Below are 14011 nucleotides of genomic sequence, written 5' to 3' on the forward strand. Positions count from 1 at the left end.
TCCCTAATGACTACAGATCCCAGCCAGCAGCAGACGCTGCTCCAGGGTGCGCATCGCGACTATCTGCCCATCTCGTGCTACAGGACCGGCTACAGAGCCGTGATTAATGAGATGTCAGATTAAATCAATGCCCACTGCATATTGATACTCAAAAGGCATCTGCCTGGAATTAGCCTTCAAAAGGTAGGTAGGATTCTAAACAGTTTAATGTGACCTCTGTGCAGGATATTAGCAAATAATTGGGTTTCCTGGAACCCCAGAAGCCCTGTCTCTCTGGAGTTCTGTGGTGAACACACAGCCTCATGTTACAGCTGCATCACCTGACTGCTCTCCCAGCACTTTCACTGCTAGGCCGACGAATCAGAAGTCCGTTATGATGACAGACAGGGTCGTGATTTCAAAAATGAATTTTATTTGACACGCAGCAAAGCCCATTATTTACTCAACTGAGTTAGGGGATTTTCCAAGAAAGATGATTTCATCCAAACACTTTATGAATGAAGACCCTACCTCAAGAGTCTCAATGCTAATGTCCCAACTAGATGGGATCGGCTCAGTGCAAGAGCTCGTTCTGACTCTGGAGACAGCCGACAGCAGGAGGTCAGGGAAGAGCAGAGCAGACAACAGACCAGGTAGTACCAGGGTTAACGATGATAACCCACCGGAGGGAGAAGAGTCCTGGAGGAGATTGTGAAGGTGCCAGGGGACGTTGCTCAGTAATTTAAATTGTTGAATACAAAGTTAGTGATCCAAAATGTAATCCCCCTCCTAATTTAGAATGAAAAAAAGCTACGACTGAAATTCTGGTGGGGCAACAAGATTGGGGGGCACCCAATCTGCTTGGGGGGCACCCAAAACTGAAAAATGGAGGAATGTTCCCCCCAAAAGATAAAGAGTATCTTGAGCTTTCAATTCAGAGAGGTCCACGTTGTTATGAATGTTTTCTGACATGTTTTGTCACAACCCAGTGACATGGTTTTCACCTCAAAGGCAGATATTTAATATCAAGACAAGAGTAAAGGGCATTGGGGAGCTAATAACATGGAATACAAGAAAGAAGAAAATGTATGATTGTAGTAATGATTGTATAACTCTTCTTGATATGATTAAACTATTGAATTGTATGATACGAGGATTATATGCCAATAAAACTTTTGTTGTTGTTTGTTTTTGGTTGTTGTTGTTTTTAAGGAGAGGGCATTTGGCTTCAGTGGGCAATGTGTCATTATCCACTCATCTCACACAAGCCAGGGGAAGAGATTCGCGTAGCCACACTGGAAAGAATCCTTAAGTCCCACAACAAGGTTCTGTAACCTCTGCCCACTGTGGTAACCATGAGAAACACCATTCAAAGTAGCAGAATCAAACATCTGCTCCCAGTAGGTTCAAGGATTTTGTTTGCAAGTGAGAAAATAGTGTCTGTACACCTCACCGCTGTCCCCAAGTTTCTCTGCACATAGTCTCTGAAGAGTCCCTGGTAATTGCCTTAAGGGTAATTATGCACTTGAGGCAGTTGGCATCTACTGGTATTTTTCTGGAAGCAAGGAACAAGGGAAGGGAGCAAAAGAGGAGGAGGGAGAGTTTTGAGATAATGAAATCTTTTTAATGACAGAGCCATGCCTTTAACCTAATTAAACTGTAAAGTGGTTAAAAAAACTCCAGGTACTAAATGGAAATGAAAAAATAAATCAGCTGAGACAGCAGCACTTCTGGGAAACCTTCTGAATTCCGAATACTCTGACATTGCAGGTCCGATCCTCACGTTTGTCCTTTGTTCCCCCTTGGCCTTGCACTGAGGTCTCTTAAACTGACCTGTCCAGTAAGGCTTGATTTATTATGTCTATATCAGGTCTCCAGGACCCCTGGGAATGTGGGTTATGTTTCTCATATATTTAAGAAGCCAGATCAGTCAATGGAATATGACGGCAGTGCCCTGACTATGGGCTCTGTTGCTAACCACCTTGGGCCCTTGCGGCTCAGATCTCTTCACCATTCTCTTCCTGAAACTGCGGCCTGTGGGCCACATGCAGCCCGCCGAGGACATTTACCCAGCCCGCTGGGTGTTTGTGCCCCCATTTGTTTTTTACCTTCAAAATAAGATATGTGCAGTGTGCATGGGAATTTGTTCATAGTTTTTTTAACTATAGTCTGACCCTCCAACTGCCCCGTTTAAAAAGTTTGAGGACCCCTGCTAGACTCACCCCCTTAGCTTCTGTGTGCTTTTCCAGCTGCAACTCTCAGGAGAAATACCTTTGGGTGTTGAGGTTGCCTTGGCCATCGGAACAGAGCTGGAAGTGCTTCCCAGCTTAAATTCCAGGGAGCTGGTCTTGCTGGATTGGCGCAGTCCAGCTTTCATTGTCTCCCACCAGGACAAACTCTGAGTATAACTCTAGGGGATGCAGCTAACACTGCACCCCACACGGCTTTGTCTGGACTAGTACCTCCCTTACTTTCTGCCCCTCCCTGTACTGTCAGCCCCCGCTTGCTTTCTGGTTTCCCTTGGGAGCATTCCTTTAATTGGTCTCATGAATCCTCACCTCCGTCTTTTCTTCTTCTTCTTCTATTTTTTCCAGTAATCAAAAGAAAGCCACCTGTCACAGAAGCACAGAGCCTCATGTCTAAGATCTAAAACTTGGAAATGGGAATGCCTGTTCTCACAGGCATTCCAAACAGCCAGCCTGGTGAGAGATCTGAAACACGATACAGGGACACAGGGGGACTTCTTCCTCATTTCTTTCTGCCCCGTGGGTGTCCACCACACAACGCCATCCAGGTGTGATGGCACCCTTGTCCAGCACCCCTAGCAAGCAGCTATTCTCCACTCTCTATTTCTAGCTCAGTCACTAATTTCCACTCCAACCTAGAAATCATTTTATTGGGGGTTTATACAATGCTTATCACAATCCATACATACTTGCATTGAGTCAAGCACATTTGTACATTGGTTGCCATCATCATGTCAAAACATTTGCTTTCTACTTGAGCCCTTGGTATCAGCTCCTCATCTTCCCCCTCCCTCATGAACCCTTGATAATTTATCAATTATTATTATTTTGTCATATCTTGCCCTGTCCAATGTCTCCTTTCACCCACTTTTCTGTTGTCCATTCCCCAGGGAGGAGGTTACATGTAGATCCTTGTGATTGGTTCCCCCTTTCTATCCAACCTTCCCCTTACCATCCTGGTATTGCTACTCTTATTATTGGTCCTGAGGGGTTTATCTGTCCTGGATTCCCTGTGTCTCCAGTTCTTGTCTGTACCAGTGTACATCCTCTGTTGGATGTGTAAGGTAGAATTGGGATCATGATAGTTGGCGGGGGAGCATTAAAGAACTAGAGGAAAGTTGTATGTTGCATTGTTGCTACACTGCACCCTGACTGGCTTGTTTCCTCCCTGAGGTCCTTCGTAAGGGGGTGTCCAGTTGCCTACAGTTGGGCTTTGGGACCCCACTCTGCACTCCCCCTCATTCATAATGATATGATATTTTTGTTCTTTGATGCCTGATGACCTAACCATAATTAGCTAATCCTTTTCCCTCAGGGATTTTACTTGTATTTCCATTGATGTATACCTCCAAAGAAAAGCAATTGGTTTAGTGGAGAGAGTCGTCTTTGGACTTAAGAGGTAGAAGAGAAAGTTAAGATACTTCAGAATCCAACCTCCACCTCATCTCTGACTCACTATCACCTTGACAAGCTCACTTTTTTGGTATTAGTACTTTTTTATTTTTTTTTAATGATTTTATTGGTGGCTCATACAACTCTTACCACAATCCATACATCCATCCATTGTGTCAAGCACATTTGTACCTTTGTGCCATCATCATTCTCAAAACACTTGCTTTCTACTTGAGCCCTTGATATCAGCTCATTTTCCCCCTCCCTCCACCCTCCCCTCTCCCTCATGAGCCCTTGATAATTTATAATTATTATTTTGTCTTATCTTACACTGTCCGACGTCTCCCTTCACTCAGACAAACGCACTCTACACTTCACTGTGTTTCTTTCATCAGTGGCAGAACACTGGTTATATAGATGATCAATACACTTGTTGCTGTTGGATTCTGACTCGCCGTGATCCTGTGGAACAGAGTAGAACCATCCCATAGGGCTTCTAGACCGTAATCTTCATGAAAGCAGACTGCCTTGTCTAGCTCCCATGAAGTTGCTGGTATGTTTGAACCACCAACCTTTCTGTTAACAGCTGAGTGCTTAACCACTAAGCTATCAGAGCTCCTTTGACAATCCACTAGGTGTCTGGAATAATCCTATTCGAGTTGCCTCTAAAACAAAACAAAATCAGGGCAGATGTCTGTGATGCGCCCTCCACAGTGTGGTGAAGCACAATGAATCTAAATAACTCATTGTCTGAATCACGCCTAGCTCTCAGACACCTTTCAACGGAGCCCGTGAAAGCATTCCACAGGATGTGTAATAACAGCTGAGGGTTGGTGGACAAATTTCCAGCAAATTTGAAGTCTCTGTCAATGTGTTAAACGCATGACAGTAAGCGTTTTCTGGACCATTCATAATGCATGCCTTTGTTTCCCTGCCTGCCTAGATGGGGGAGAGAGGCAGCGAAGTAAGCAGCCTGAGCAAAAAGCTCTTGAGCCTGCAAACTGACATCAAGAATCTACATAATGTCTGCAAGAGACAGGGGAAGATGTTGCAGGAGAATCAGCTCTGTGACGACGACGACGACGATGAGATGACCAGCAGGCAGGTGAGAAAGTCAGCACCTGCCGCCTCCCTCGGCAACCTTGACAGGGAGCACTAGAAAGTCACTTCGTGGGTCAGTCGAGATCAGTGGGACATTAAACACACACACACACACACACACACATACCCTAAAACATTTACAAACGGAAAACACGGTGCTTGTCCTCAAGATTTTGCCGACTAGCTATGACCAAGGTCACCTCCGTCTGAGGATCTCTGCTACCTTGATTTTCAAGTACCTGAAGCCCCACCATTGTCACTGAGTCCATTCAGACTCTTAGAGACCCTAAGGGACAGAGTAGAACTGCCCTGTGGAGCGTCTGAGCCTGTCCATCTGATGGAAACACTGCTACACCTTGCTTTCTCCCACCAAGTAACCAGTGACTTCGAACGGCTGACCTTTTGCTTCATAGCCCAGTGGGAAACTCACTATGCCACCTGCAGCCCATTGCCCTAGGGCAGGGGGAAAGGAGGTGGGGGGGTAGATCACAGTTAGATAAGCAGTTTCTCTTAACCTTAGATAAACTTCTAAGTCAGCCATGAAAACAAAACCACCCCACCTGCTCCAAGGTGTCCTTACTTATCAGCGAAACAGATGTTTTCGTTGCCCCTACAACTCTGCTGGTGAACTCTACTCCCCCCGCCCCCACCTTGGATCCTCGAACAAGCTAGAAGTATCAGATCATCCATGACAGGATGGATGGGGGCATGGCCAATTAAATCACACAGATCCCTTGCCCCTCTGTGAGCGTGAACTATACGTTTGCTGTCTCCCAGAGTTCCTCCACAGAACGGGACTCCAACTACCTGGACGTTGGGCCGATCCCAGTCCACTATTGGGGAGCCACTTCCCACTCACAGCAAAGCGACAGGCCCCGGGGAAGCTCTGATGCTGTGGGGCGTGACAGAACCTTTCTTTCTCCCTTGGATCTGCTGGAACGGCTAGTGGGTTCCAACTGTCGGACTTTGGGTTCGGAGTCCAGCAGCTCACCCACTGGGCCTCTAGGGGTGTTGGTGATAACATTCGTGAGTCACTTTGTTTCCCCGGGATTCCACCTGGTTCAACCCTGGCTGAGAATGTGCTTGGCCACCACAGCCAATACCGAATCAGAATCTACACATGACAAAATCACCAGAGGAGTGTTAGAGATCCTGTTAAACCGTCTTCATGTGTCGTTGTTGCCGTCGTGGTGGTGGTGGTGGTGTGGATTCTGCTTCGGTCTATCTGGGATGGAAATGCAAATTCTCATCAGAAGGTTGAAGCAGGAGGAGCCAGTTCAAAGGCCTGATTTCACTTCCCAAGGAAACGACTATTGGCCGTCAGGTCCTTGCCACCGGACTAGCTTCTGGGATGGCCTAAGCTAAGACACTCAGCGTTATCGTCCCGTGAGGATGTCAACGGTTCAGACCTGCCGGCATGCTCGTTTCCCAGCTGTGGTTTTAATCCAGCCCTTATCTGGGGTCAGGACAGTGCATCAGTGGATGCTACCCTGCAAGTTGGAGCTTTCTTCTCTCTCTGGGGCGCTAATTGCTGGTTCAACCAGTTACTGAATGTATCCACACACGCTAGAGAGAGCCTGCTGGGAGACACTTTCCCCAGACTCCCTAAAAAACGTTAGCTTTCCAAGAACCCCCTGCTTGTGGTCTTCATTTCTGTCTAGGCACTTGAGTTCTTGGTAAATATAAAGCAAGCACTGGTTGTTCAGATCTGTTGTCGAACCTCCAAGTGCTCATCTCCACTGCTGTTTCAGCGACCAGCTCGTCAGCATTTGTGGTGAGGATTTGGTCGCCTTTAATTATGTCTAGTAGAGTTCTCCGAGGACTTACCGCCTCAGTAGGAGAACCACAAATTGTTCCTCTGCGATGCTCTAAAAAGCTTACCAGCACAGCAGTCTCTCTCAGCTGACGGAGCAGTGCTGTCCTTTTCCCAGGAAGTCACAGCTACAGAAAATGCTGTTGGTTTTCCTAAAGGACTCTCAGGAAGATGAGTGCAATTCACTTCTTTCCACACAGTAACATTTCAGAACATTTTCACCAGTGCTGTCAGGAGTTTCCTTATCCCCGCCCCCCTCACTAGGCAGGGGAAGCCATGTGGCTTATAAATGTCCCTGGCAAGTTGGAAGGAGAAAGGTACTGAATCGCATTTTATTATTCTAATTGCCCAGAAGAAGGTCTAACAGCTTGAATCAAGCTTTAAAACCAGCTTTCTTCTTGCCCCTCCCTAGCACTTAGTGTAGAATTTAAATTGCAGACTCTGCATCCAAATACACAATTACATGTAGACTTATAATGTCTGAAAATGAAACAAGGAAAAGACGATGGAAATACCACACTAGAATGATCATATCCCCCAAAAAGAGCGCCTTTGAACAACTTCCCCCAAGGGTTCTTGGCTCCAGTAGGGCCATGGAGCATATACCCAGCATTCTTTAGGGCTGAGGCTGTAAAACTGATCTTTGGAGTCTATGGGGGGCATTATTTTTGGCACAGAAGCCATGCAAAGCAAATATAATGCCTGCAGATACAAGTAATATAATGCCTGCAGATACAAGTTGAAAATGTGAACATTAATAGAATCTTTATGGGAATTACATTTTGAATTATTGGGAATGAGAAGAAAAGATGTTAAGTGTTTATCTGCTAAACTCAAAGTGGGATTATAGTTTGGCTCCTGAGACAGAAAAAAAGACTTGAGTGGAAAACATGAAATTTTTTGAAAACATGGCTTCCGTTTAGTTAACAGTATCCTCTCAGCTTTCTCAGCCTGAACAAATGCACCATAGTTATGTAAGCTGTTAACATTAGAGGAGGCTGGGTGGAGGGTGTACAGCAACTCTCAATCATTTTGCACGTTTTCTGTAAATCTAAAATTCTAAAAAAAAAAATTCTCTAGTCAACAGAGGTCACTGGTGAGAAGGTCGAAGCTACAAAGACGCGTCCAAAAGAAATGCAATGCTACTTCGACACCCAGTTCTGTGCTCTTCCCAAAAGTACAAAGTGTAATTTGTAGAAGACAAAAAAAGTAACAGACCAACCTATCGAGGGACTTGTAACTAAACGAGGCCTAGGAGGAAAAGCTCTCCCCCAACACCACAAATACGGCAAAGAAATTGATCATAGTGACTGGGAAAAGGGCGCGAGAGTTTCCATTCTTAAATGAAAAATAATAACAGAGCTATAATTGTCAGAACTATGGCACCCAAAGATAGAAGAGCACCAGAGAAAACTAGAGCAAGGAATAAAATGGTTAAGGAGTTTGCTGAAAAGCCGACCCAGGCAAACCAGCGGGGCCTGATGACATACCTCGAAGAGTACTTAAGGAATTGGCAGGTGTTATTACATAGCTGCTAGCGATTATTTTTGAGAACTCCAGAGGATAAAGAAAGTCCCTGTAGACTGAAAAGGAGCAAATGAAGTGCTCATCTTTTTAAAAAGGGAAAAAGGACAATCCTGGTAATTATAGACCTGACAGCTTAACTTTAATATCAGGGAAAATATAGAACTTAACATCAATCAATTAGCATCAACTTGAAAAGCGCAAAGTATTGGGTGGGAACCAACGTGACTTTTCAAAAGGCAAATCATGCCAGGCCAATTAATTTCCTTCTGGGATCAAGTGGTCACAATAGCTGGGATCCCTCTGGCCACGAGCGGGACTGAAACGCTGACTAAAGATGGAAGCGGGTCCCTCTGAGGACAGCTACAACCCTGACAGACGCCGATCTGAATCCCGATAGTCAGATGGCATCTAGGACACGCCCAGCTCTGGACTCCCACTTAGGGTGTAATCTCATTGCCACAAAACCATTCCCACCTTGTTTATTTTCTCCAGATCTCAAGTTGAAGATCAAAAAGAACCTAGTAAATGAGAAAAAGAACGTATGTCTTGACGGCAAATAAAGAAGGTGCGATGGGAACTGTGTCGGGGCCTTTATGATGTTGCTCTTTGGCACGCATACAAGTGAAATTCAAGTTGAATCCGTAATACATCGTGTTCTGTTCATTTAGGATGAAGAAAAATGACCTTTTGAATACCTGAGGATAAATAAGTAAAAAAGTTAATAGCTCTCAAATAGCCTAGGCATTTCTCCAAGTCTTTGCGATTCAATTCCTCTTAGACCTACAGTTGTCTGCAGTATCCAAATGTTTAAATATTCCACCTCAGAAAACTCTAGTTTCTCTATGCACAGAAGCAGTTCTTTATAACCAGGAAAAATTAGGCCAGGTGCTATGTTTGCCTGATTTGGGCGGGGGGGGGGGGGGGGAGTTTGGATGTACTCTCATCATCGGGTTGGGTCACCCTGATTCACTATAACCTCGAGGGGAGATAAAGTTTTAGCAATTCCCAGTATCATTGCCAGACTGCTAAGCTTTCTGCACACGCCACAGAAAAAGACATTCTTCATGCTCAGGACTGCGCACAAAATGGGGGCCAAATTTGATGAGAATTTTATTGGTTATTTGCTTCACTAAAATAAGCCCTTCTGAAGTGCCCCGAGCCCAAAATGGTTGCTCCTTTGCTTTAAGTGCAGTCTGCTCACCTTCAAGTATGAAATTTTTGAGCCTGTCTCTTTCTTGAGAAAAATCCCCTGCCTACCCCACTCCACCCCACACACACAAAACAAAACAACCTCCCAACTCTCATATCTCCAAAACTCATTTACAGACACAAACGAGTTGTGAGAATAGCAACATTCTTATCTAGAAAAGAGTGAAAAGCATTAAATTAATGCTTAATATGAATGTTGGCAATTATAACTACTCAAAAGATATTTAAAACAGCTTTATTTGGCTTAGGGAAAAAGTCTCAGCAGCTTCCACTCAGCCACAGTCTGGATTTTCCTGCCAAGAGCCTTGCTTGCTTTGGCTTAGGATGTCTTCAGCCTGGTACCACTATAATGCATTTTCTCAGCTCGTTGTCTCCATTCGGAGTCATTTAGGAAGAGATAAACTTCCAGGACAGGCAGAAACGCATAACTCAGATTGAACTACCACAATCTGTGATTGTCTCTCTTCTTCGCTTCTGAGCTAGACTGAGTCGTCCTTCCCTTATCTGGGCTGTCACCACTCCCCCTCACAAAGGAAGGCTCTAGTCTCTCTTTTGGAACCTAGCTTCTACTGACAGTCTCATTACAATGTCAACGCCATCTCTCCAGTCACTCAGGCCAAAGCTCTCAAGTCATTTTGTCTTGCTTCTTTCTCCCATGCTTCCACCTGGAACACATCATCCAATCCTGGTTAAGGGCTCTGCTTTCCAAATATTTCCAGACTCCAACTCCCGGTACTTTCCTCGGCCTCCACTGCTACCACATCAATCCGCACCACCCTCTTTTCACACCTGGACTCTTACAGCAGCCTCCCAACCAGCCTCCCTTTGGTCTTGGCCTCCTGACAGTTGATTCTTAGCAGAAGAGCCAGTGTGTCCTTTCCAAAATCTAAGGGCCCTTAGGTCACTCCCAGGCTCAGTCCCAATGACGTTTCATCACTGCAATGAGAAATCAGTGGCTCATAGGCCCCTAAAGAATCTCATCTCCACTTCCTCTCTGATCTCCTCTGGTACTCCTCCCCCCTGACTCACTCGAGTCTGCCCAGAACAGAGTGACTGGAGCCTCTTGTAGGTCCACAAATACCGCCAGGCACACTCCCACCTCCAGGCCTTTGCACTGGTTTCTCCCTCTGGGATGTTTCTGCTACAGACGTCTACCATGCCCCTTCCCTCTCTGCCTTCAAGTCTTGGCTCAGATGTCACCTTCTCAATGTGGCCTTCCCAGAACATGTTATTCAGAAGTCCCGCCTCTTCTCTCCTCGTCGCCCTCATTTCTGCCCACATCTTTACTCTTCTCTATAGTGAGTTTCTTCCAAATCCAATTTTAGAACTTTTCCATCATCCCCCAGAATTGCCTAGTGCCTGGTGGGTCTCTTCATAGTCCAACCCCCAGCCCCAGGAAACCACTGGTTTGCTTCCTGCCTCTAGACATTTGCCTTTTCTGGGCACACCAGGTATACATAGGGTCATATAAGAGGAATTGCATGTATACATAGGGTCATATAAGAGGAATCATGTGTGTACATAGGGGTCATACGAGAGAAATCGTGTGTGTACATAGGGGTCATATGAGAGGAATCACGTGTGTACATAGGGTCATACAAGGGAAACTGCGTGTGTACATAGGGTCATATGAGGGGAACCACGTGTGTGCATAGGGTCATACAAGGGAAACTGAGTGTGTACATAGGGTCATACGAGGGAAACTGTGTGTGTAAATAGGGTCATACGAGGGGAACCGCATGTGTACATAGGGTCATATGAGGGGAACCACATGTGTACATAGGGTCATATGAGGGGAATCGCGTGTGTACATAGGGGTCATATGAGAGGAATCGCGTGTGTACATAGGGTCATATGAGGGAAACTGAGTGTGTACATAGGGTCATACGAGGGGAACCGCATGTGTACATAGGGTCATACGAGGGGAACCACATGTGTACATAGGGTCATATGAGGGGAACCACGTGTGTGCATAGGGTCATACAAGGGGAATCGCATGTGTACATAGGGTCATACGAGAGGAATCATTGTCTGCTTCTTTCACTTAGCATGATGTTTTCCTCTAGTTCTTAAATGCTTCCTCCCCCCACTCTTATGATTCCAATTCTACCTTACAAATCTGGCTAGACCAGAGTATTGGTACATTGGTACAGATAGGAACTGGAAACACTGGGAATCCAGGACAGATCATCCCTTCAGGATCAGTGCTGAGAGTGGTGATACCAGGAGAGTTGGGGAAGGGTGGGTTCGAAAGGGAGAACTGATTACAAGGATCTACATATAACCTCCTCCCTGGGGGATGGACAACAGAAAAGTGGGTGAAGGGAGACATCGGACAGTGCAAGATATGACAAAATAATAATTTATAAATTATCAAGGGTTCATGAGGGAGTGTGAAGGGGAGGGAGGGGAAAAAATAAGGAGCTGGTATCAAGGACTCAAGTAGAAAGAAAACGTTTTGAGAATAATAATGGCAACAAATGTACAAATGTATTTGACACAATGGATGTATGTTTGGATTGTGATAAAAATTGTATGAGCCCCAAATAAATTGATTTTAAAAAAAGATTTCAGTCATGACTCACCAGAGTATGATATAGAACATTGTCTTTGTAAACCAGGGTATGCCCATTGGTATTAGTGTCACTGAGACTGTAATCTTAAACCCCCAGGCCCTGCAACTCATTCCCTCAAAGTGTCTGACTGTGTCTAAGGAGCTTGCTAACTTTGTCCCCTGTATGCTTTACTACACTAGTGGTTATATCTATAGCAAATACACAAATACAAATATCCTCTGTCAAATCCGTGTGTGTGTGTGTACCCTCACACTTTCCCTCCCACAGATGTCTGTCCAGGTATCTACTCATAGATCACCACCAGTGCAAGATTGGTATATAACAGTATTTGGGCTTTTAAAATACTATATTTAGTCCAAGAACCATGACTAAAAATTCAGTTTCTTTCCATTTGTCTGTATACACGAAGGCGAAACATGAACATATTACCATGTGTATCATATATACGATTCTACTACCCTCTACCCTCTAGGTATCTTTTCTTCTTCCCTCTTCTCCTCCTTCCTCATCCTTCTTCCTTCCCTTTCGTCTCTTTTTGAATCCTCCTTATAGCGTGGGAATGCAGAGTGTCTGTTTTACTGACAACAGAGTGGGTTGTCTAATAAAAGCTCTACCGATCAAAGGGTGGAAAGATGAATGTGTGAATGGTCAAACTAATGAAAAATGTCAAAGACTGAATTCTTGCTGTGTGACCGTAGAAACCCCTTTTTGCCTTCTCAATTTGTGTTGCAGAATAAAAAGCAAGTATTAGCATGCAAGGAGTCAGAGACGGAGTTTGAGTCCAGCAAGCAGTGTCATCTGAGACAACTCCAACAACTGAAGAAAAAATTGCTAGCCCTTCAGCAAGAACTGGAGTTTCGCACAGAAGAGTTACAGACTTCATATTGTTCCCTCCTGCAATATCAATCTATCCTAGAGAAAGAGACTTGTGACCTGGTTCAACTTCATCATCACTGTAAACTGAAAGAAGATGAGGTACTGCTAGAATAGCTACAGAAATGTCCTATATGTGCATGTGCCTATAGAAATCAGACCAACCCTATTAGAAAACAAACACAGGATGTAAAGAAGGAGGATCTCAAAATATTGAGATTTATAAACTTTCTGTCTTTAATTTTTATTTTTCTAAAGCTGAACAGTAGGAAGCCAGACAGAAATAATTGAACGAGAGCCCCAGTATTAATATACATGGTGTGTGGGTGTGTTTGTGTGGGTGTGTCCATCTTTTCTATCTATTACCATTGCAACTTAAATGTAAAAGACTCAAGGTCTATAAAGGTTATAAAAAAGGAATAATGTCACCAATACGATCCCTGAAGACAAAGCGGGTACATAAGCAAATGCGGTGAAGAAAGCTGATGGTGCCTGGCTATCAAAAGATATAGCATCTGGGGTCTAAAAGACTTGAAGGTAAACAAGTGGCCACCTAGCTCAGAAGCAACAAAGCCCATATGGAAGAAGCACACCACCCTGTGTGATCACAAGGTATTGATAGGATCAGGTATCAGGCATCATAGACCCAAAACAAAAAAAATCATATCATTTGAATGAGGAGGGAATGAAGAGTGGAGACCCCAAGCCCATCTGTAGGCAAATGGACATCCCCTAATGGAAGGTCTCGAGAAGGAGACAAGCCAGTCGGGTTCAGTATAGCACCAATGAAACATACAACTTTCCTCTAGTTCTTTAATGCTTCTTCCCTCCCCCCACTGTTATGACCTTAATTTGACCTTACAAATCCACTAGACCAGTGCATGTACACAGGTACAGATAAGAGCTGGAAACACAGGGAATCTAGGACAGATAAAACCCTGAGAGTAGCAATACCAGGAGGGTAAGAGGAAAATGGGGGGAGATAGGGAGAAACGATCACAATGATCTACCTATAGCCCCCTCCCAGGGGGATGGACAACAGAAAAGTGGGTAAATGGAGACATCAGTCAGTGTAAGACATGAAAATATAATAATAATCTATAAATTATCAAGGGTTCCTAAGAGAGGGAGGGTGGGGAGGAAGAAGGAAAATGAGGAGCTGATACCAAGGGCTCAAGTAGAAAGCAAATGTTTTGAAAATGATGATGGAAACAAATGTACAAATGTGCTTGACAGAGTGAATGGATGTATGGATTGTGATGAGTTGTATGAGCCCCCAATAAAATGATTTTTTT

At 44.6% G+C, this 14011-nt stretch overlaps 1 protein-coding gene across 1 annotated transcript in view; it reads left to right on the plus strand.

Annotated features, from left to right (window-relative positions):
• The first annotated feature begins 4569 nt into the window (after positions 1–4569).
• The window catches only part of PMFBP1 (polyamine modulated factor 1 binding protein 1), a 44193-nt gene continuing 34751 nt past the window's right edge, over positions 4570–14011 (plus strand). The window contains exons 1-2 of the mRNA XM_075536732.1: positions 4570–4722; positions 12576–12818. Of these exons, the coding sequence (XP_075392847.1) occupies positions 4663–4722; positions 12576–12818 (303 nt within the window). The 5' untranslated portion in view covers positions 4570–4662. The remainder of the gene's footprint in view (positions 4723–12575; positions 12819–14011) is intronic.

Source organism: Tenrec ecaudatus, chromosome 18 (assembly GCF_050624435.1).
Source record: "Tenrec ecaudatus isolate mTenEca1 chromosome 18, mTenEca1.hap1, whole genome shotgun sequence".
Lineage (NCBI taxonomy): Eukaryota > Metazoa > Chordata > Mammalia > Afrosoricida > Tenrecidae > Tenrec > Tenrec ecaudatus.